General features: G+C 48.4%; 1 protein-coding gene across 3 annotated transcripts in view; it reads left to right on the top strand.

Annotated features, from left to right (window-relative positions):
• The first annotated feature begins 13378 nt into the window (after window positions 1–13378).
• Window positions 13379–22963, top strand: part of LOC127333461 (phospholipase D delta) — a 31512-nt gene continuing 21927 nt past the window's right edge. The window contains exons 1-2 of one of the 3 annotated variants that reach the window (XM_071826258.1): window positions 13379–13610; window positions 21790–22827. In XM_071826258.1, the coding sequence (XP_071682359.1) occupies window positions 21907–22827 (921 nt within the window). In that variant the 5' untranslated portion in view covers window positions 13379–13610; window positions 21790–21906. Of the gene's footprint in view, window positions 13611–21789; window positions 22828–22963 lie in introns of those variants that run through there. The other 2 variants (XM_051359839.2, XM_071826259.1) reach the window with 2 other exon arrangements.

Genomic DNA, 22963 nt, shown 5'->3' on the forward strand with positions numbered 1-22963 from the left:
CAACCCATAGGAAACTTTGTACTAATACAATATAATGATCACCAGAGTTATTACACCAACAGGTCTGTCACTTACGTGTGGTTCCCATGCGTGAGGTCCCACACTTCAGTGAGCACAAGTCATGTGCGGTCGGTAGGCAAACTCCCATCTTCTTTGTCAAGAGAAGACGCATCAAAACTCCCCCTCTCTCTCTCCAGTTATCCACCTCCGCTGGCTGCCGGTTTTGGCATTGCGTTTCTAGCTCAGCTCGGAGGCCATGGTGTGCACGCACTGTAGCCATGGCGATTTGGTCGCGCTAAGTGGTTCGTCCTCGGCTGCGACGAGGATCAATCTGGGCGGTGGCTGTTAAGGACCTGATCGCATTTCTTGCTTTCAGCGTGGGGTCTTCCACGTAAAAGTTAGGGATTTAGATAAAATTTCCTGTTTATTCTGTGTCTTGTTGTAAACTGTGCTCTGGTGCGTATTTGAAGTCTGAGTCCTTCAGGATCCTTCGGTTGTCCCTCTCTCAAAAAAATAATAAAAAACATCTCTCTCATTATCGGTCTCGCTCGCTCGCTCACACCTCCTGCGCACTGACAAACCCTGAAAAAGGTCAGACACCATAACTAAGAGGGCCCCCCTCACTTCTCTCCCTTCGTCTCCTTCCGTGTGATCCCTCTTCCTCCGAGTTTCACTGGACGGGCAAACACATGTGCTGCCTACAAATATTCGACCCCTTTGCATGGATAATCATGTCGACCATTTTTACCTGGGTTTGAAATAAATAAAATGAAAATGAAGAAAACCTCAAAAATGAAACCCTTCCGCATTGAGTGCTTATAGGTGTACTAGTTGACAGGGAAAATAAGAAACCTGTGATAGGGTAGTAAAAAACAAAATGTATTCACAAAACGGACTATCGTGTATGAAGATTCATGGGTTTCAAGCCAACAAATGGCATAGTTATGGCCATATTTGTGGCATAGTTTGTTATAATGTGCCCAAATTGGGCATGGTGGTGCATCTTGCCATTCCCAACAATGTTGCTGACTAGACTTTTCAAATTTTCGGTATATAAAAACTCATTTTTCATTTTCTAGATGACAAAATAGGTTTATTTTTGTGAATGGGGTACATAAGATACGGCTCAAAATGGCGCCTCTACATTTTTAAGATAAATTAGCCACATATTAGTGAAAATTCCCAACTCTTTACGTTTTGAGTGCTTTCTAGCTAGTTTCACACATTTAAATGACTTTATGTTGATTTATTGAAAGTAATTCCAATTTGAAATGTAGGTGTGTTATAACTTCGTCCTATAAATCCCCAAAAATCATTTTTAGATACATATTACTTACTATATGTAGAGACCGGCCATGTTCATCAAGTTGAATGTTGCTTACTATATATGACATAAGAAGGCTATGTGCTTTGGTTTTTGATTTTTTTTTTGATTTTTTTTGAATTTTTATGCCCATTTGAGTCTTGGTCAAATCCTAGGTTTGACCAAGATTTAAACAAGTTTCAACATGAAAATGAAAAGGTAAGCCTGGATCCTTCTTAGTCACTCTAAAATGAAGCTTTGGGGGGTTCTTGAAATCTCAATGTTTGAAACCCAAAACCACTTCTCTTCATGCTTGACTTCATAAGACATAGTTAAGGGCTAGGGGGTAGATACATGCTTTTTTCTGTTTTGAATATGTCTAGACCTTGTTCATCAACTTGAATTCTTACTATATATATGACATAAGAAGGCTATGTGCTTTGGTTTTCATTTTTTGATTTTTTTTCTGAATGTTTATGCCCATTTGAATCTTGATCAAGTCCTAGGTTTGACCAAGATTTAAGCTAGTTTAAACACATGAAAATGAAAAGGCAAGCCTGGATCCTTCTTAGTCATTCTAAAATGAAGCTTTTGGGGGGTTCTTGAAATCTCAATGTTTGAAACCCAAAACCACTTCTCTTCATGCTTGACTTCATAAGACAGAGTTAAGGGTTAGGGGGTAGATACATGATTTGTCTTGTTTGAATATGGTTAGACCTTTTTTATCAACTTGCGTGCTTACTATATGACATAAGAAGGCTCTATGTGCTTTGGTTTTTCATTTTTTTTTTGAATTTCTATGCCCATTTGAATCTTGGTCAAATCCTAGGTACGGTTTGACCAAGATTTGAACAAGTTTAAAACATGTAACTAAAAGATAATCCCGACCTGGATCCTTTAGTCAATCTAAAATGAAGCTTTTGGGGGTTCTTCAAATTTCCATGTTTGAAACCCAAAACCACTTCTCTTCATGCTTGACTTCGTAAGATAGAGTTTAGGGTTAGGGCTAGATACGTACATGATTTTTCTAAGTATTTTTATGCCCATTTGAATCTTGGTCAAATCCTTAGTTTGACCAAGGTTTGAACAAGTTTAAAACATGAAAATGAAAAGGTAAGCCTGGATCCTTCTTAGTCACTCTAAAATGAAGCTTTTGGGAGGTTTTTGAAATTTCCATGTTTGAAACCCAAAACCACTTCTCTTCATGCTTGATCGACTTCATAAGATAGAGTTTAGGTTTAGGGTAGATACATGTTTTCCTGGTTTGAAATTGTTTAGACCTTGTTCATCAACTTGAATGCTTACTATATGACATAAGAATACAATGTGCTTTGGTTTTCATTTTTTCCATTTTTACTGAATTTTTATATATGCCCATTTGATCTTGGTCAAATCCTAGGTTTAACCAAGATTTAATTAAACAAGTTTAAAACATGAAAATGAAAAGGTAAGCATGCATCCTTCTTAGTCACTCTAAAATGAAGCTTTTAGGAGGTTTTTGAAATTTCCATGTTTGATACCCAAAACCACTTCTCTTCATGCTTGACTTCGTAAGATATATAGAGTTTATTAGGGTTAGGTGTAGATACATGATTTGTCTGGTTTGAATATGTTTAGACCTTGTTTATCAACTTGAATGCTTACTCTATGACATAAGAATAATATATGCTTTGGTTTTCATGTTTTGATTTTTTCTTAATTTTTATGCCCATTTGATCTTGGTCAAATCCAAGGTTTAACCAAGATTTAAACAAGTTTAAAACATGAAAATAAAAGGTAAGCCCGGGCCCGGATCCTTCTTAGTCACTGTAAAATGAAGCTTTTGGGAGGTTTTTGAAATTTCCATGTTTGAAACCCAAAAACCACTTCTCTTCATGCTTGACTTCGTAAGATAGAGTTTAGGGTTAGGGGTAGATATGTACATGATTTTTCTAAGTATTTTTATGCCCATTTCAATCTTGGTCAAATCCTAAGTTTGACAAAGACTTGAACAAGTTTAAAACATGAAAATAAAAATGTAAGCCTACCTAGATTCTTCTTAGTCACTCTAAAATGAAGCTTTTGGGAGGTTTTTGAAATTTCCATGTTTGAAACCCAAAACCACTTCTCTTCATGATTGACTTCGTAAGATAGAGTTTAGGGTTAATTAGTGGTAGATACGTACATGATTTTTCTAAGTATTTTTACGCCCATTGGAATCTTGGTCAAATCCTAAGTTTGACCAAGATTTGAACAAGTTTAAAACATGAAAATGAAAAGGTAAGCCTGGATCCTTCTTAGTCACTCTAAAATGAAGCTTTTGGGAGGTTTTTGAAATTTCCATGTTTGAAAGCCAAAACCACTTCTCTTCATGCTTTACTTTACAAGACAGAGTTTATGGTTAGGGGGTAGATACATGATTCATCTGTTTTAAATATTTCTAGACCATGTTTATCAACTTGAATGCCTTACTATATGACATAAGAAGACAATGCGCTTTGTTTTTTTTTTTAATTCTTATGCCCATTTGAATCTCTTGGTCAAATCCTAGATAGGTTTGACCAAGATTTAAACAAGTTTAACACATGAAAATGAAAAGGTAAGCTTGTATCCTTCTTAGTCACTCCAAAATGAAGCTTTTGGGATGGTTTTTGAAATGTGCATGTTTGAAACCCAAAACAACTTCTCGTCGTGCTTGACTTCATAAGACAGAGTTTAGGGTTAGGGGGGGTAGATACATGATTTTTGTGGTTTGAATATGTCAGACCTTGTTTATCACCTTGAATGCTTACTATATGACATAAGAAGATGACGTGCTTTTGTTTTTCTTTTATTTTTGATTTTTTTGAATTTTTATGCCCATTTGAATCTTGGTCAAATCATAGGTTTGACCATGATTTAAACATGTTTAAAACATGAAAATGAAAAGGCAAGCATGGATCCTTCTTACTCACTCTAAAATTAAGCTTTTGGGAAGTTTTTGAAGTTTCCATGTTTGAAACCCAAAACCACTTCTCTTCATATGCTTGACTTCATAAGACATAGTCAAGGGTTAGGGGGTAGATACATGCTTTTCTGTTTTGAATATGTCTAGACCATGTTCATCAACTTGAATGCATACCAAGGACTGTCTCGCGAGTTCACCTTTATTACGGCCAATTGTTCATTTGGAAAACTATCATTAACAGGAACAGGATCATAAGCAATATTTTCCAATCTAGACAAATTATCAGCAACATGATTATCAGCACCTTTCCTATCTATAATATGCAAATCAAATTCTTGCAACAGAAGCACCCATCTAATAAGCCTTGGCGTAGCATCTTTATTTTGCATTAGGTATCTAATTGCACCATGATCAGTATGAATTGTAACTTTTGAATCAACAATATAGGATCTAAACTTGTCACAAGCAAAGACTACAGCTAACAATTCTTTTTCAATTGTAGCATAATTTCTTTGAGCAGCATCAAGAGTTTTACTAGCATAATGAATAACATTCAATTTTTTATCTACTCGCTGTCCAAGAACAGCACCTACAGCAAAATCACTAGCATCACACATAATTTCAAAGGGTAAGTTCCAATCAGGAGGTTGAACTATAGGAGCAGTTGTTAAGGCTTTCTTTAGAGTTTCAAAAGCTTCCTTACAATCATCATCGAAAACAAAAGGCGCATCTTTTTGAAGAAGATTAGTAAGAGGCTTTGAAATCTTAGAAAAGTCTTTAATAAATCTCCTATAAAACCCAGCATGACCAAGAACACTACGAATACCTTTAACATACCTAGGATAGGGCATCTTCTCAATTCCTTCAACTTTAGCTCTATCAACTTCAATACCTCTCTCGGAAATTTTATGTCCCAATACAATTCCTTCATTAACCATAAAGTGGCATTTCTCCCAATTAAGAACAAGGTTAGTTTCTTCACATCTCTGCAAAACTTTATCAAGGTTCCGCAAGCAATTATCAAAAGAATTCCCATAGAAAGAAAAACCATCCATGAATACCTCTACAATATTCTCGCAAAAGCCATGAAAAATAGCAGACATGCATCTTTGAAAAGTAGCAGGAGCATTACATAAAACAAAAGGCATGCGTCTATAAGCATAAGTTCCATAGGGACAAGTGAAAGTGGTTTTCTCTTGATCCTTAGTTTTAACAGCAATTTGTGAAAACCCAGAATAACCATCAAGAAAGCAAAAATGAGTATTTTTAGATAACCTTTCTAACATTTGATCAGTAAAAGGTAAAGGGTAATGATCTTTCTTAGTAACCTTATTAACTTTTCGATAATCAATGCACATTCTATACCCTACAACTACTCTTTGAGGGATGAGCTCATCATTATCATTAGGTACAACAGTCATTCCTCCTTTCTTAGGAACACAATGCACAGGACTAACCCATCTACTATCAGCAATAGGATATATAATACCAGCTTCAACAAGTTTTAATACCTCATTTCTTACCACATCCTTCATCTTAGGAATTAGACGACGCTGATGTTCAACAACAGGCTTTGCATCATCTTCCATATTAATGGCATGTTGGAAAATAGAGGGAGAAATCCCTTTCAAGTCATCAAGAGTGTAGCCAATAGCTCCTCGGTGTTTCTTCAATATTTCCAATAACCTTTCTTCCTCGAACTCTAAAAGCTTAGAACTAATAATAACAGGATATATTTTCTTATCATCAATATGAGCATATTTAAGATTATCATGCAATGGTTTTAAATCAAAAACAGGATCTTCCTTTGGTGGTGGTGTTGTACCTAGATCTTCAACCGGCAAATCATGTTTAAGAATAGGTTGACGAAGGAAAATTTCATCAAGCTCATTTCTTTCTTCCCTAAAGACTTCACTCTCACTATTCTCCAAATGTTGCTGCAAAGGATTATTAGGAGCAAGAGCAATAGATGCACACTGTTCAACTCTAAAATCATTATTAGGCAAATCAGCTTTATAAGGAGTTTTGGCAAATTTAGAGAAATTAAACTCATAAGATTCACTAGCAAATTTAGTCACAATTTTTTCTTTCTTGCAATCTATAACAGCTCCACAAGTATTTAGAAAAGGTCTACCAAAAATGATAGGACAATGCTTACTAGCAGCAGAACCAAGTACCAAAAAGTCAACAGGATATTTAATCTTACCACATAGAACTTCCACATGTCGAACAATACCAATTGGAGAGATAGTTTCTCTATTAGCTAGCCGAATAACCACATCAATATATTCAAGTTCACAAGAACCAATTTCGTGCATAATCTCCGTGTAAAGCTCATAAGGAATAGCACTAATACTTGCACCAATATCGCATAAACCATAATAACAATGATCACCAATTCTAACAGATAGCATAGGAACACTAGTTTTCCTAGACTTATTAGGATGTGAAACAATATTAGAAGCATCTTCACAGAAAATAATATGACCATCTTCAACATTTTCAGTCACAAGATCTTTAACTATTGCAATAGCAGGTTCAACCTTTATTTGCTCTTCAGGTTCTATAAGTTTCTTTGCACTTTTATTAACCGCACTATTTATAATAGAGTACTCCTTCATTTTAGCAAGGAAAGGAGTTTTTTCAATATAAGCTTCAGGAAGAACATTATCAACAGTTTCAATTACAACACATTTATTTATAGATGAATCAATTTTATCTTTATACGGTTCATGATACTTATCAAAATTCTTCTTAGGCAATTCATAATGAGAGGCAAAAACTTTATAAAGATTTGCAACGACTTGAGAATGAAGACCATAAGTAGCACTCATATTACGAAATTTATCAGTATCCATAAAAGCTTCAATGCATTTATAATCATAATTTATACCTGACTTTCTATCTTTGTCGTTCTCCCATCCTTCGGTATTCTCCTGAATCGGTCAAGAAGGTCCCTCTTAAACTGTTCTTTGTTGCGTGTAAATGATTGATACGTCTCCAACGTATCTATAATTTCTGATGTTCCATGCTTGTTTTATGACAATACCTACATGTTTTGTTCACACTTTATATCGTTTTGATGCATTTTCCGGAACTAACCTATTGACGAGATGCCGAAGTGCCAGTTCCTGTTTTCTGCTATTTTTGGTTTCAGAAATCCTAGTAAGGAAATATTCTCCGAATTGGACGAAATCAACGCCCAGAACCTTATTTTTCCCGGAAGCTTCCAGAGAGCCAGAGAGGGACCAGAGGAGAGCCACGGTACAAGAAACCTTCCAGAGCCGCCGCCATCGCGAAACCAAGATCTGGGGGACAGAAGTCTCTGTTCCAGCACGCCGCCGGGACGGGGAAGTGCCCCCGGAAGGCATCTCCATCGACACCACCGCCATCTTCATCACCGCTGCTGTCTCCCATGAGGAGGGAGTAGTTCTCCATCGAGGCTAAGGGCTGTACCGGTAGCCATGTGGTTCATCTCTCTCCCATGTACTTCAATACAATGATCTCATGAGCTGCCTTACATGATTGAGATTCATATGATGAGCTTTGTATCACTATTAATCTATGTGCTACTCTAGTGATGTTATTAAAGTACTCTATTCCTCCTCCATGATGTAATGGTGACAGTGTGTGCATCATGTAGTACTTGGCGTAGTTTATGATTGTAATCTCTTGTAGATTATGGAGTTAACTATTACTATGATAGTATTGATGTGATCTATTCCTCCTTTCATAGTCTGTCGGTGACGGTGTGCATGCTATGTTAGTACTTGGTATAATTGCGTTGGTCTATCATGCACTCTAAGGTTATTTAAATATGAACATCGAATGTTGTGGAGCTTGTTAACTCCGGCATTGAGGTGCTCTTGTAGCCCTACACAATTAATGGTGTTCATCATCCAACAAGAGAGTGTAGAGTGGTTTTATTACGTGATCAATGTTGAGAGTGTCCACTAGTGAAAGTATGATCCCTAGGCCTTGTTTCCAAATACTGCAATCATCGCTTATTTACTGTTCTACTGCATCTTTACTTCTTGCAATATTACCACCATCAACTGCACGCCAGCAAGCTATTTTCTGGCGCCGTTACTACTGCTCATATACATTCATACTACTTGTATTTCACTATCTCTTCGCCGAACTAGTGCACCTATACATCTGACAAGTGTATTAAGTGCATTGTGATCGCAGGGTTGCTTGAGAGGGATATCTTTGACCTCTTCCTCCCTGAGTTCGATAAACCTTGGGTGATCCACTTAAGGGAAAACTTGCTGCTGTTCTACAAACCTCTGCTCTTGGAGGCCCAACACTGTCTACAGGAAAAGAAGTGTGAGTAGACATCAATGATCCAGAACAAGAAGTATCCAGCAAGGTCTTATCTTGAAAAGAAAGTCTTGCATAGAAATTATCAATGATAATATTACCAGGAAGCTCATGAATGGGGCATTTGAGCATTAAAGACTTCAATCTCCCCCCACGCTTGGGCAATACTCTCTCCATCATGAGGCCAGAAATTATATATGCGGTTCCGGTCTTTGTGAATTTCACTTGGAGGATAGAATTTAGAATAAAATAGGGGCACAATATCATTCCATTCAAGATAATCCCCATTCTTCAGTAATTTATACCAATGCGCCGCTATACCAGATAGCGATATAGAGAATAGTTTCTTCCTAACTTCATCCATAGCAATACCTGCACACTTGAATAAACCGCATAACTCATGTAAGAACAGTAAATGATCACCAGGATGGACAGTTCCATCCCCTTCATAGCGGTTATCCACAACACGTTCAATAATTTTCATAGGTATTTTGTATGGAACCTCTTTCTCACCTGGCGCCTCATCCACTACCTTTGCAGTAGTAGTAGATTTTCCAAACAAAAATTCAAGAGAAGATCTCTCCATAATGAATTATAGCAGAGGGCAGAAATCAAATCAGCACAAATAGTAAAAGTTTCCCTTACCAATTCCACTTACCAATAGCGCTTCACTCCCCGGCAACGGCGCCAGAAAATAGTCTTGATGACCCACAAGTATAGGGGGTGTATCGTAGTATTTTCGATAAATAAGAGTGTCGAACCCAACAAGGAGCACAAGGTGTTGACAAGCAGTTTCGATGAAGGATTCACTGTAAATGCTCACAGACAAGTATTCAGGGGGTTTTGATGTAACAAATGAATAAAGTACGAGTAAGTAAAATGCGAGAGAAATAATTGCAGCGAGTGGCCCAATCCTTTTTAGCACAAAGGACAAGCCGGTTTGTTTACTTATCATGACCAAACGTTCTTGAGGACACACGGGAATTTAGTCTAGTGCTTTCGCTTCATATAGCTGATTAATCTTCATTGTTTTGATAAGTGTTGTGTGGGTGAACCTATGCTAATGCACCGCCCTTCCTAGGACTAATACATATTTGTGATTATACCCCTTGCAAGCATCCGCAACTACAAGAAAGTAATTAAGATAAATCTAACCACAGCCTTAAACTCTGAGATCCCGCTATCCCTCCTGCATCGATATACCAACGGGGGTTTAGGTTTCTGTCACTCCGGCAACCCCGTAATTGGCAAACGAGTACAAGATGTATTCCCCTAGGCCCATAAAGGTGAAGTATCATGTAGTCGACGTTCACATGACACCACTAGAAGAATAACACCACAACTTAAATATCATAACATTGAATATTACTCAACCATAATTCACTACTAACATTTAGACTTCACCCATGTCCTCAAGAACTAAACGAACTACTCACGAGACATCATATGGAACATGATCAGAGGTGATATGATGATGAATAACAATCTGAACATAAACCTTGGTTCAATGGTTTCACTCAATAGCATCAATAACAAGTTGAAATCAATACCGGGAGAGTTTCCCCTATCAAACAATCAAGATCCAACCCTAATTGTTACAGCGGTGACGAGGTGCAGCGGTGGAGACGGCGGTGATGATGATGGAGATGATGGTGATGATGATGGAGATGATGTCCAGCTCGATGACGGTGACGATGGCGTCGATTTCCCCCTCCGGGAGGGAATTCCCCGGCAGATTTCAGCCTGCCGGGGAGCTCTTTTCTCTCTGGTGTTTTCCGCCCCGCAGAGGCGGCTGTGACTCTTTGTGACTATCCCCTCGAGCTTAGGTTTTCGGGACGAAGAAGTACGCGAAGGAGAGGAGGCCAGAGGGGGCTGTGGGCCCCCTCCCCACATGGCGGCGCGGCCAGGCCAGGGCCCGCGCCGGCCTATGGGGGGGCCATGGCGGCCCTCCTCGGCTCCTCCTTTTGGCTACCTTCGTCTTCTGGAAAATAGGATTTTCAGTATAATTTCCGTCAATTGTTGATCTTCCGAAATATTGCATTCTGACGGCGCTTTTTCCAGCAGAGTCCTGACTCCGGTGCGCGATTCTCCAATATCCATGAAACATGCAAAATAGATGAAATAACATAAGTATCACCTCTAAATATGAAATATATCAATGAATAACAGTAAATTATGATATAAAATAGTGATGCAAAATGGACGTATCAACGTCCCCGGGCGGCGATGCGCTGTTGTGGCTCGAGCGCGTCGGGGACTCTGGCCACGATGACCACTAGGCCTCTTCCCAGGCCGAGTGGGGGTCCGGAACCGCCCGCAGCAGCAGCCCGCAGCTCCGCCTCCTCCCTAAGGCGGAGCTGCCTCTCCTGCTCCGCCAGGCGCCTGGCCTCTTGGCGCATGTCCTACTCGTGCCGGCTCCTGGCCTCCTGGCGCATGGCCTCCTCCTGCTGGAGCCTGGCCTCGTCGCGCCGGCGGCAGGCCTCCTCCTCCTGGCAGGCCTGGCCGAGCAACGCCTAGGCCTCGGCATCCTCGACCGCCTACCGGGCCTCCTCCTCCATCACGTAGGAGCGGATCACCGCCGTGAACTGCGTCCAATTGGCCTCCTCTGTGATGGACAGCGCCAGAGCAGCGCGCAAGTCCGGGCCGTCGCCCTCCTCCGGCTTCGGCACCAGCGGCGCGAGTTGCGCCAATGCCACGCCGACACGGCCCGCATCCCCGATGTAGAGACCGCCGCCGGCGATTCGCCGGCTGCTGCCGGCCTTGTCGTCATTGGTGCCGGGAGCGAAAGCTCTCTTCGAGGCCATGGCGACGGAGTGGGGCGCGTGGGGTGGAGTGTGCTAGTGGGGAAGTGGACTAGATAGGAACAGTCCCCTCCTAGTCCACATTTAATAAGACAAGCGCCCCCATCGACAGCTGGGCGCAGGGATGCAAGCAAGCGAGCATGCGGACGCGCGAGGACACCACGTGCCATCCGCGGCCACACAAAACCTGGCCCATATTTAGGCCGGGTTTGGGTCGTCCTGGACACCGTGGCCATCCGCATTTGGGATGCGTGGCCGCGTTGGACCGCGACTTTGTCCGCCGCGACCCATCCGGACGCGCGGCCACGGGATGGGTCGCCGCGTTGGATGGCCTTAGAGCATCTCCAGTCGCGTCCCCCAAAGCGTGCCCAAAGGGATTTGGGGCGCACCAAACCAAAAAATCGTTCCCAGTCGCGTGCCCCAAAGCCTCTTTTTGTCCGGCGTGGCCCAATACGGTTTCCGACGCCCCGAGCCCGTCCCCGCTACACAGGGGACGCTCCGGGCACGCCGGACACAATGAAAAGCGACGCGGGGAGACGCGGGCCTGATGCGTCAGCGGCTCGGAAGCCTAAAACCCCGTCGCCTACCATTGGTCAAGCAACGATAATGGCGTCCCAGATTTCCCAGGTGATGCAGGGACGCGTCTCGTCGTGCATGACCACGTGGCTGTCCGCGCCGACGTTATTGTGTCCAACGACCCACTGCCGCTTTGCCTACCTGTCGTCGCTATACATTAAGAGCGCCCCTGCGGTTCTTGTTGATCCCAATCTCTCGCCACTCCCAACCTCTATCCAATGTTCTCGTCCTCCCGTAAGATCGCCGCTGCGAAAGGCTTCGGTCGCGGCAGCCTCACCGTGGCGGAGGCGTGGGCGCTGTACCGCGCGAGATATCCCATCCCGCTGGACATGCGCCTGCCAAGTAGCGGTGGGTGGAGGATGGCCGTCAATGGCATAGGTGTCCCGCCGCCGCCAGGCACGGATCGCTGGAGGGATGCCATCAGGGTCGGCTGTCTGGCCTCACCGCCGACGAGCGGGCCGATCCGACCTGGGCGCCCACCGGCAACGACGCCTGGTGGTTCGCCTACTTCCAGGCGCAGTACGACATGGAGATAAACAACACCACCAACCTCGCGGCCGATAGACGCGTCCTCTTCTGGGGCGTTCTGGGGCGCACCCTGGAGAATGTCGTCAACGACATCCACAACGGCCCTCCAAGGTTGGAGACGTCGTCGCCGCCACCACCATCTCCCGCAGCACGCTGGCAGCCAAGGAGGACGTACTCGTCCTCCTCCAACTCTTCCTCATCAGGGCCGGTGCGATCGGCGTCTTCCTCGTCGCACCGCACCGCGCCCTACACCGTCCCCAAGCGCGAGGTGAAGAAGGAGGAGTCGCAGTTCACGATGCCGCCACTCATCCCGAGTCACGGTGGCAGCGCCCTCCTCATCCCGAAGCCGGATGTGAAGGAGGAGCATGACGACGAGGCAATCGGGAAGGCGGCACTGCTAGCAGAGTACGAGCGGCAGCATTGCCTCATCGCGAGCAGCGACGATCCCGAGGACTGCCCAGGGTTGCGAGCGGCGTGCTTGGCATCGCTGAACGACAAGGACAACTGGGGGGGCGACCTCGACGCGACGATCGCCATGTCCATCCGCGACACTGGGAAGCTGCTCGTGGACCTCATCGACGATGGCGAGGCTGGACCAAGCGGCGCGGTGAAGGACGAGCCCGTCGACGAGCCCGAGGAGCGCGGCAAGGAAGAGGTCGTCACCGGCGACATGTATAACTTCCACCAGTACTACGACGCCCCCAGCCGCCGCAAATACTACTAGACTAGATTTAGTTTAAATTTCATCGAATTTTATTCGATCTATGTAATATATAGCAAGTTTATAAATTTGCTTAATATATAAAATTTTGGAGAGCAACGTCGCCACAAACACGTCCAAAACAAAAACAGGTCCCGCTCGGCACCCCGTGGACACGTGGGGTCTGCAGGACCACCCAGCTCCACCGTCGCACGCGGGCCAGGTCCAGCGCCACACCACTGCCCCCTTTCTCCCTCGTTCGTCGTTCATCGCCCCGAGGACTCCGCGCCGCACACAAAATGGCTAACGACACGTTAATTAGCAAGTTCAACCTTCGGGATGTTTCTCTCTTCCGTCTTTTCTCCTGTTCTCTCTCCCTTCCCGCGCGCGGACGCGTTCAGCTTCACCCAGCTGGCTTTGTCTCTCTCTGGTGCGTCTCCTGCCTTCGATGAGGTAATGTTTCTCTCTCCTCCTTTTCACATTGTTCCTCTAGCCACATTCAAATACAAGGTCTTGGCTAGATTATTGCTTGAATTAGTTAAACACACCTACTATCTTCTAGCCTTTTTTCATATGAAATTGAATGTTTTCACGAAATGAAAATCTAATAGAGTATTTGAAATTTTTGCCCGCTACCCCGTTGATATTTCCGGTATAACCACGAATCTTGGCGAGCCCATTTTCTGTTGTTGAAGTTTAATCTATTTTTCGCCATTGTCTTGATTGAACAAAAATGAATAGCCTGGATTTAATCTTTTATCAAATTAATAGATTGTGAGCACACGACATCAATCGAACAAAAAATTCGACTGGGCAAATTTTCATTTTATACAAACGGGGCATGGCGAGAGCGCTTACATGAGGGTGTTGGTTTTGTTGAAGCTTGTGAATTTTCAAGTATAACTTACTATGGTGTCATATCCAGTGGATCTTCTAGCAAGCTACAAAGTAATTCTACAAGAGACAAAAATTGCATAATGAGCCCATGTACTCCTAAGGGCATGTACAATGGGGTGATGTCAGCCTTCCCTTACGGATGACACGTCAGATTTTTGCCTAGTTGGAGGAGAAAGATTGAAGAAAGAGAAGGCTGCCTTCCCTTAGCTAAGGGATGATCCCTTATGAAATAAGAGAAGGCTATTTTCTCAATTGTATCATTTGTCTTCCCTTAGCAATCCAATTTACTTCTTAAATTTAATTGATTCTTAATTATTGCTAGGGATGACAATAAGAGATAATACATTGTACCACTTATATTTAGTGTTTTCTCTAGATAAGACATGCTTTCCCTACCATTGTACATGCCCTAACGGTACTTGAATCCAAAATAGACACATCTTTTTATTTGAAGTAGAGAATAATTGACTATCACTACCCAAACAAGGGATTCCAGAGTATTGTTGTGAACATTAGGGCATCTCTAGCCGATCTGATTTAGCCCTGATTTAGCCCCCTATCTGGGCGGACATCTTTTAACTCTTAGATCATCTCTAGCCGATCCCCTAAAATATAGAGGAGCAAACGGCGCCGCAAAATAGATGAGCAAAAATTTGCTCCTCTAAACGGTGGCCACCAGATCCGATTCCCTGTATTTCAATGCCGCATTTCACAAATTTCATAGAAATGAACTAAAACTTGCACATAATTCATACATTTCACACATAGTTCATACAAACAAACTGAACTTAACCGAAAATTTAAACTAAAACTTAAATGTAGCGGCCGTCATCGTCGAAGACGGAAAAGTAGAGGTCGTCGTCGGCGCCGCCGCCTCCTCCATTGCAGCGCAGCTCCTCGTACCTCGTGAAGTCCGCCGCCTCCTCGGCGACGCGCTCGGGGTTGTTGCAGCAGAGGTTTGCCATGTACACCTCGAGGCGTTCCTGGGCCTCGCGGTCCTCCCATGCGAGCTGCACGACGTGGCCGGGGGTAGGAGGCGCGACGAGCTCCGGAATAGGCTCGTCGGTGCCGAGGGGGAAGTTTAGCTCCCCACAGCCGCCACCGTGGAGGCGGACATTCACAATGTCGTGCCTCCACACCGCCTACATCGCCAACTGGAACGTCCCCAGCCAGATCCGGCGGCTAGTGTTCCGGTCGGTGATCTCGGAAACCCACGTCCCCAACTCGCGCTGCCGCACGCCATGGTAGCAGGTGTGCGGTGGCGGCGGGAGGTCGATGGGGTGGTGAGTACAGCCCTCTGCGCGCCGCGGTTGCCGCCGGCGCTGTGGATGAGCGGAGGGGAATGACGGCGGGAAGAACCTGCCATTTTTCGCGGCGCCCGAGAGGTGAATCGCAGCGGCGATGCGGATGGGGGAGGATATGCGAGTTGCACGGCCGCCGAGCAAATTGGCTTGCTCGGCTGTATATGCGCCGCTAACCGTTTCAGGGTTTCGGCTAGAGGTGGCCCAAACGGTTAGTGCCGCATATTTCCTCCTCTAAGTCTTTTTTGCAGTTCTGCTACAGATGCTCTTATATCTGCTCCTCTAAATAAAATGGGCTCCTAGCTGATCCCCTAAACTTAACTCCTTAAAAAAATTGTGCATACAAATCAATAGCAGAGTAATACAATCTACAGCATAGTCAACAAATCAATAGCTTAGTCTTATATTGCATAGATCATAAAACAAATCGATGGCATAGATCATAGTGCTCTAAACTCCAACATTGGAACGCACAACAAGAATATGCCACCTATTTAAGAGTGATGCTAGTGATCTACCTTCTCCACTTGTGTTGGACTTGAAACGGTCATGAAGTTGTTGCCAAAATTCCTCGAACGGTTGCTTTCCAGTTTTCACGTACAATGCCTCTTCAAGAAGATTTTGATCATTCCATGCGAAATACAATGCATTGTCCTCGTCCTCGGTCCATTCAAGTTGTCTCCTTCTGGACTTCACGGGATTACGGATTTCAAATGAAAATTTGTAAAAACGTCTGCATATATCCCCTAGCTCATTCACAAGAAGAAAAAAAGGCAAACAATACCTTGTAGGCATTGTGCCAAACGCCATTGGTGTGGCCTCGGGATGAGAAGGGAAGGACGCCGCTGACGCCAGATCCGGTGCTCCAATGATGGCGAGAGCTTTTTACTTCAACCGGCTCGGCCTCCTCCATATCCATATAACGGAACAACCGGCTGATGGGTATATGGTAAAGACTCGGGGTCTACCAGGCAACGAACGTAGGTTGTAGGGGTGGAAGGGAGGAGGACGTGGTGAGGCTCGCGGTCGCCGGCGTCTAGGCGCCGTCTCGCGCGAGGAAGGAGGAGGCGCTGGAAGAGGTGGCGGCAGGGTTTGGGGAGCCGACTCCTGAGGGAGTCGGGCAATGAACGTATGTTTATTGCTTGCCTCTTCACGTGAGTTTACAGAGGTATTTATAAGCTGAAAACCTAAAGATAAATGGGCTAAGCCCCTAATTTAGGCCCACTAATGGGCTTTTTTCTGCTATAGGCCAAACCGGTCATAACATCTCTCCCCGCCTTCTCAAACAGCTCGTCCTCGAGCTGAACGTCTGGAAACTGCTGGCGGAATTCCTCGAGCTTCTCCCAAGTAGCCTCCTCTTCGGGCAGACCGGTCCAGTGCACCAGAACATGCCACACGCCGCGACGCTGCTGCGCCTGCATCACCTTAGCCACTTTGGCTGGAGCTGGCAGAAGACGACCATCTGCAGTAGGGGGAAGGTCTGGCGTTACTGCCGGCGGGTCCCCGCGGTAGGCCTTGAGTAGGCCGACATGGAAGACGTCATGTAGGCGCGATGCAGCCGGCAACTCCAAGCAGTATGCGAGGGTGCCAACGCGTTCCAGCACGCGAAAAGGACCGGCGTAGCGGGGTCCCAACTTGCGCTTGGAGCGTGGGTCCAGGGACTGCGTGGTCCTGTGAAGGAGGCGCAGCCAGACCCAATCGCCCACCGCAAATTCCGCCTCGCGGTGATGAGCATCATAGTACTTCCGGGCCAGCTGCTGTGCTTGGAGAAGACGCTGACGCGCCTCAGTCAGTATCTCGTCGCGGGTGCGAAGCAGGTCGCCCGCTGTCTCGGTTTGAGCCGTGCCCGGTTCATAAGGAAGCATCGCCGGCGGCGGTCGCCCGTAGACCACCTCAAAAGGCGTGGCATGCAGGGCGGAGTGATAGGAGGTGTTGTAGCAGTACTCCGCCCATGGGAGCCAATCCACCCAAGCTCGTGGTCGATCGCCCGTCACGCATCGCAAATACATGGCGATCACCTTGTTGACCACCTCGGACTGGCCGTCGGTCTGAGGGTGGAATGCCGTGCTCATGCGGAGCTTCACGCCGGCCATCCGAAAGAGATCCCGCCAGACGTGACCAGTGAACACAGGGTCATGATCGCTGACGATGGATGACGGAAATCCGTGGAGGCGGACGATACCGTCGAAGAAGGCCCGCGCCACGGACGCAGCTGCATATGGGTGGCCGAGGGCGATGAAATGCGCGTACTTGGAGAAGCGGTCGACCACCGTGAGGATGACGGACTTGCCGCCCACCTTGGGAAGGCCCTCGATGAAGTCCATGGAGATATCTGCCCACACCTGGGAGGGCACGTCCAGCGGCTGGAGCATACCTGCTGGGCGCAGCGTCTCAGTCTTGTTCCGCTGGCACGTCACGCATGAGCGCACCAAGTCGCGAACAAGCGCACCATCCCCGGGGATGTAGAAATCAGCACGGAGGCGATGTAGGGTTTTCTGCACGCCCTCATGGCCGGTGGAGTGTGCCAGCGATAGGGCCTGTTGGCGGAGGTCGCCGTGGGCGGGCACGAAGATGCGGCGGCCGTGCAGCAGGAGACCGTCGTCAAGGCGCCACGGCGCCCCCAAGTCGCCATCGGCGAGGCGCCCGCGGAGTGTCTGGGCGTCCGCGGCCGTGGCCGTCGCGCGGCGAACGTCGTCGATGAAGGCGAAAGACGGCCCTGAACGGATGCACAGGGCGGCGCCTGCCGGTGCCGCGTCGTCGACAACATCCTCAGTGTCACGGCAGGATAGGGCGTCGGCCACAGTATTGAGGCGGCCGGGCCGGTACTCCACGGTGAAGTCGAAGCCGAAGAGCTTGCTGATCCACTGGTGCTGCGGAACTGTGGAGAGGCGCTGGTCCAGCAAGAACTTGAGGCTGTAGTGGTCCGTGCGCACCCGGAACGACCGTCCCCAGAGGTAAGGGCGCCAGTGGCGCACAGCCTGGACCAGCCCGATCAGCTCGCGCTCGTATGCCGCAAGCTTGTGGTGGTGAGGGGCGAAGGGTCGGCTGAAGAAAGCGAGCGGCCCCTCGCCTTGGTGGAGGACGGCGCCGAAGCCAATGCCCGAGGCGTCGCAGTCCACGACGAACGGCATGTCGAAGTCCGGCATCTGGAGGACGGGGCCTGTCGTGAGGGCCCGCTGCAGGGCCTGGAAGGCCGTCGTCGCCTCCTCGTCCCAGGAGAAGGCATCGCGGCGAAGGAGACGCGTCAGAGGCGCGGCGATGATGCCGAAGTCCCGGATGTACTTCCGGTAGTACCCGGCGAGGTCCAAGAAGCCGCGGAGAGCCCGCGGAGACTGCGGGGTTGGCCACGCAGCGACGGCGGCGACCTTGTCGGCGTCCATCGCAACACCGTCCGCCGAGATGACGTGGCCCAAGTATGCGACGGAGGTTGTGCCAAACGAGCACTTCGAGCGCTTGAGGTGGAGGCGGTGCGCTCGAAGCTCGTTGAAGATGATGGCCACGTGTTGTAGGTGCTCCGCCCACGATGCACTGTATATAAGAATGTCATCAAAGAAAACAAGCACAAAGCGGCGTAAGTAGGGGCTGAGCACGTCGTTCATCAAGGCCTGGAAAGTCGCCGGCGCGTTGGAGAGGCCGAAAGGCATCACCAAAAACTCGAAGTGGCCATGATGAGTCCGGAACGCCGTCTTCTCGATGTCGTCCGCATGCATCCGCACCTGGTGATAGCCAGAGCGCAGGTCCAGCTTGGTGAAGAAGCGCGCGCCGTGTAGCTCGTCCAAGAGTTCATCCACGACGGGGATGGGAAACTTGTCCTTGGACGTCAGGGTGTTGAGTGCGCGATAGTCGATGCAGAAGCGCCAGGTGCCGTCGGACTTGCGCACGAGGAGCACCGGGGCGGAGAATGGCGACGTTGAGATCCGAATAATGCCCTGTGCGAGCATGACCGCCACCTACCGCTCGAGCTCGTCCTTCTGCAGCTGAGGGTAGCGGTACGGGCGCACGGCGACAGGTGCCGTGTCGGGCAGCAGGTGGATGCGGTGGTCACATGGCCGCGCCGGTGGGAGGCCCTGTGGCTCGTCGAAGATGTCGCTGTGCTGCTGCAGGAGGTCGGCCAGGAGGGGGTGCGCCTCGTCGAGAGCTGCCGCCATCAGCTGAAGCTGGGGCGTCGTAGGAGTGGTGCCGCCGATGCCCGTCCACTGGACGCGATGGCCGCCCCCGCGCCAGAAGATGAGGCTCAGCGCGTCGAAGTCCCAAAGTATAGGACCGAGTGTGGACAGGAAGTCGACGCCGAGGATGAAGTCGTAGCAGCCCAAGTCGATGCCGACGCAGTCGATGGAGAAGTGCTCGTCGCCGATGAGGATGGGAACCTGCCGTGCCACACCCTGGCAGGCCAGGCGGTCCCCGTTGGCAACGGTGACGCTGAGAGTGTCGGTGCCGGAGGGCGGTAAGGCGAGGCGGCGCATGGCAGCCCCAGACAGGAAGTTATGCGTCGAGCCCGTGTCGACGAGCGCGGTGAGGCGCTCCCCGTTGATGGTCACCGGAAGCAGCATGGTCTTTGGCGTCTTGATACCCGCCAGCGCGTGGAGGGAGACGACGAAGGCGGTAGCGTCGACCGGCCCGTAGGTCGTGACACCGGACTCGGAGAGCGTCGACGCCGCGAGCTCGGTGGTGAGGGTCTCCACGTCCCCGTCGTCGACGGTCTCTAAGTAGAAGAGACGGGCGCACACGTGGCCGGGCGCGTATGTCTCATCGCAGTTGAAACACAGGCCCTTGCGGCGCCGCTCGAGCTGCTCGGCCGATGTCAAGCGGCGGAAGGGCCGTGTTGGGGCAGGGGCGCCCCCGATGGTGCGGCTGGCAGGGCCGGGCGTGGCGGAGCGGAGGCTGCCGGGGCCGGGGCAGCGCGTGGTGGTGGTCGCACGCCGCGACCGTGGAGCGTCTGCTGCAGGGCGAGGGCGCGGTGCTCGTATGCGCGGGCGTAGTACATGGCGGTCTGCAGGTCCGGGGTGTCACGCATCTCGACGTCCACGCGGATGTGGTCGGGAAGACCGCCGACGAAGAGCTCGGCGCGCTGGCGAGCCGTGACGCCCGGAGCGTGGCAGGCCAGCGTCTGGAAGCGGTCGGCGAAGTCCTGCATGGAGGTGGTGAAGGGTAGGCGACCGAGCTCGGCAAGGCGGCTGCCACGGATGGGCGGGCCGAACCGAAGGAGGCACAAGTCGCGAAAGCGCTCCCACGGCGGCATCCCGCCCTCGTCCTGCTCGAGGGCGTAATACCATGTCTGGGCGGCGCCTCGGAGGTGGTACGAGGCGATCCAAGTGCGGTCGGACGCCAAGGTCCGCTGCCCCCTGAAAAACTGGTCGCACTGATTGAGCCAGTTCAGGGGGTCGACGGTGCCGTCGTACGTGGCGAACTCCATCTTGGTGAAGCGCGGAGGCTGCGGGGCGGGCGGCGTGGTGGTGAAGGGCCCTCCCGCAAACGGGTCGATGCACCCGGCGAAGCCCCCCAGGGCTGTCGTGGACGCCGGAACCTGCAAAACAGTGGGTTGGGGCGCCGCCGTAGTGAAGATGGGGGCTCGGCCCACGATGGAATCGGCGATGGCGAGGGCGGAAAACGAATCTGGGTGATCAGCACCCCCTGCGGGTAGACGGAGGTGGGCGGCGGCGGCGGTGGTGGGGCGACCGGTCCCTGCAGGTACGTCCGCAGGTTCGAAACCGCCAGGGAGAGGTCGCGGACGGCCGCGGAGAGTTCCGCTGGGGAGAGGACGGGGGCGTAGCGGCGCTGCGGCGCAGCGACGCCCTCGGCGGCGACAGAGGCCGGTGGCAGCCCGGCGGTGGAGGCCATGGGCGGCCCGGCGGTGGTGACGACGGTGGCGGCGGGCGGGCTCGAAGACATGATCGAAACCGTAGAATCTGATACCAAATTGGTAGAGACTCGGGGTCTACCAGGCAACGAACGTAGGTTGTAGGGGTGGAAGGGAGGAGGACGTGGTGAGGCTCGCGGTCGCCGGCGGCTAGGCGCCGTCTCGCGCGAGGAAGGAGGAGGCGCTGGAAGAGGTGGCGGCAGGGTTTGGGGAGCCGACTCCCGAGGGAGTCGGGCAATGAACGTATGTTTATTGCTTGCCTCTTCACGTGAGTTTACAGAGGTATTTATAAGCTGAAAACCTAAAGATAAATGGGCTAAGCCCCTAATTTAGGCCCACTAATGGGCTTCTTTCTGCTATAGGCCAAACCGGTCATAACAGTATAATTTTTACTCCTCTAAACCGTATAGGGGTTTGACTACGTGCACCGCTAGGTGCAGTTTAGAAGAGTAAAACCGCAATTTTACTCCTCTAACCGTTTATAGGGGATCGTCTAGAAATGCTCTTTTATAATTTATTCATAATTTTTATGCCTTATTATGAAATTGTTTTCTCAAAGATTCATGTCCCTCTCCAGGTATTTTTTGGATCATCCAATAATGTGATTTGGATTGCAAAGGATGTCCTCTTCAGGAGAATGGTAGTATAGCTTCTGGTTCACCTTATTGTGGTGTTTTTTCTCATCCCTCATACAATGGGGAAACATGCTGCTGAATCAGGGACTAGTTTGCTCCTACATGGAGACTTGGACATACAGATAGTGGAAGCAAAATGTCTTCCCAATATGGATCTCATGACCGAAAGGATGCGGAAATGCTTCACTGGCTATGGTGCTTGCAGGACTGACTGCGGGAACTCTGATGCACATCCAGACGTGAGGAAGATCATCACTAGTGATCCCTATGTTTCGGTTTGCCTCTCGGGGGCAACAGTGGCACAAACTAGAGTCATTGCGAATTCAGAGAATCCTAAATGGGATGAACACTTCTATGTTCAGGTTGCTCATTCAGTTAGCAGACTCGAGTTTCATGTAAAGGACAATGATGTCTTCGGGGCTGAGCTTATCGGTGTTGCTTCAATACCGGTTGAACAGATCACACCAGGGGATATGGTCAGTGGCTGGTTTCCAATCTCTGGTCACTATAGTAATCATATGAAGGCATCCCCTGAACTGCATCTGTCTATCCAGTATAAGCCATTTGACCAGAATCCATTGTACAAGGATGGAGTTGGTGCTGATGGTACTGAGAATATTGGCGTGCCAAATGCTTATTTTCCTCTTCGCAAGGGTGGTAGGGTTAGTCTTTATCAAGATGCCCATGTTCCTGATGAATTTCGTCCTAACATTGAAATTGAAGGTGGGAGGGCATATGAACAAAATAGATGCTGGGAAGACATTTGTCATGCCATTGTTGAGGCACATCACCTTATTTATGTAATCGGGTGGTCTTTATATCACCCTATCAAGCTTCTAAGAGAATCAACAAAGCCTTTGCCCAATGGAGTCCCGCAGACCGTTGGGGAGGTTTTGAAGAGCAAGGTTCAGGAGGGAGTCCGTGTTATCGTGTTGCTTTGGGATGACAAAACATCACATGACAAATTTCTCTTGAAAACGGTAGGCTTTATTCCGCATTGTCTATTTTCTCACCCTTGAACCTCTTCATTTGCTGCTTGCCTGAAATGGCTATGTTTCAAAATCATGTTACTGCTTTGAACTGTTTGGCATTACATTTGTAGTTAAAATAACAAGA

The sequence above is a fragment of the Lolium perenne genome, chromosome 2 (genome assembly GCF_019359855.2).
Source record: "Lolium perenne isolate Kyuss_39 chromosome 2, Kyuss_2.0, whole genome shotgun sequence".
NCBI lineage: Eukaryota > Viridiplantae > Streptophyta > Magnoliopsida > Poales > Poaceae > Lolium > Lolium perenne.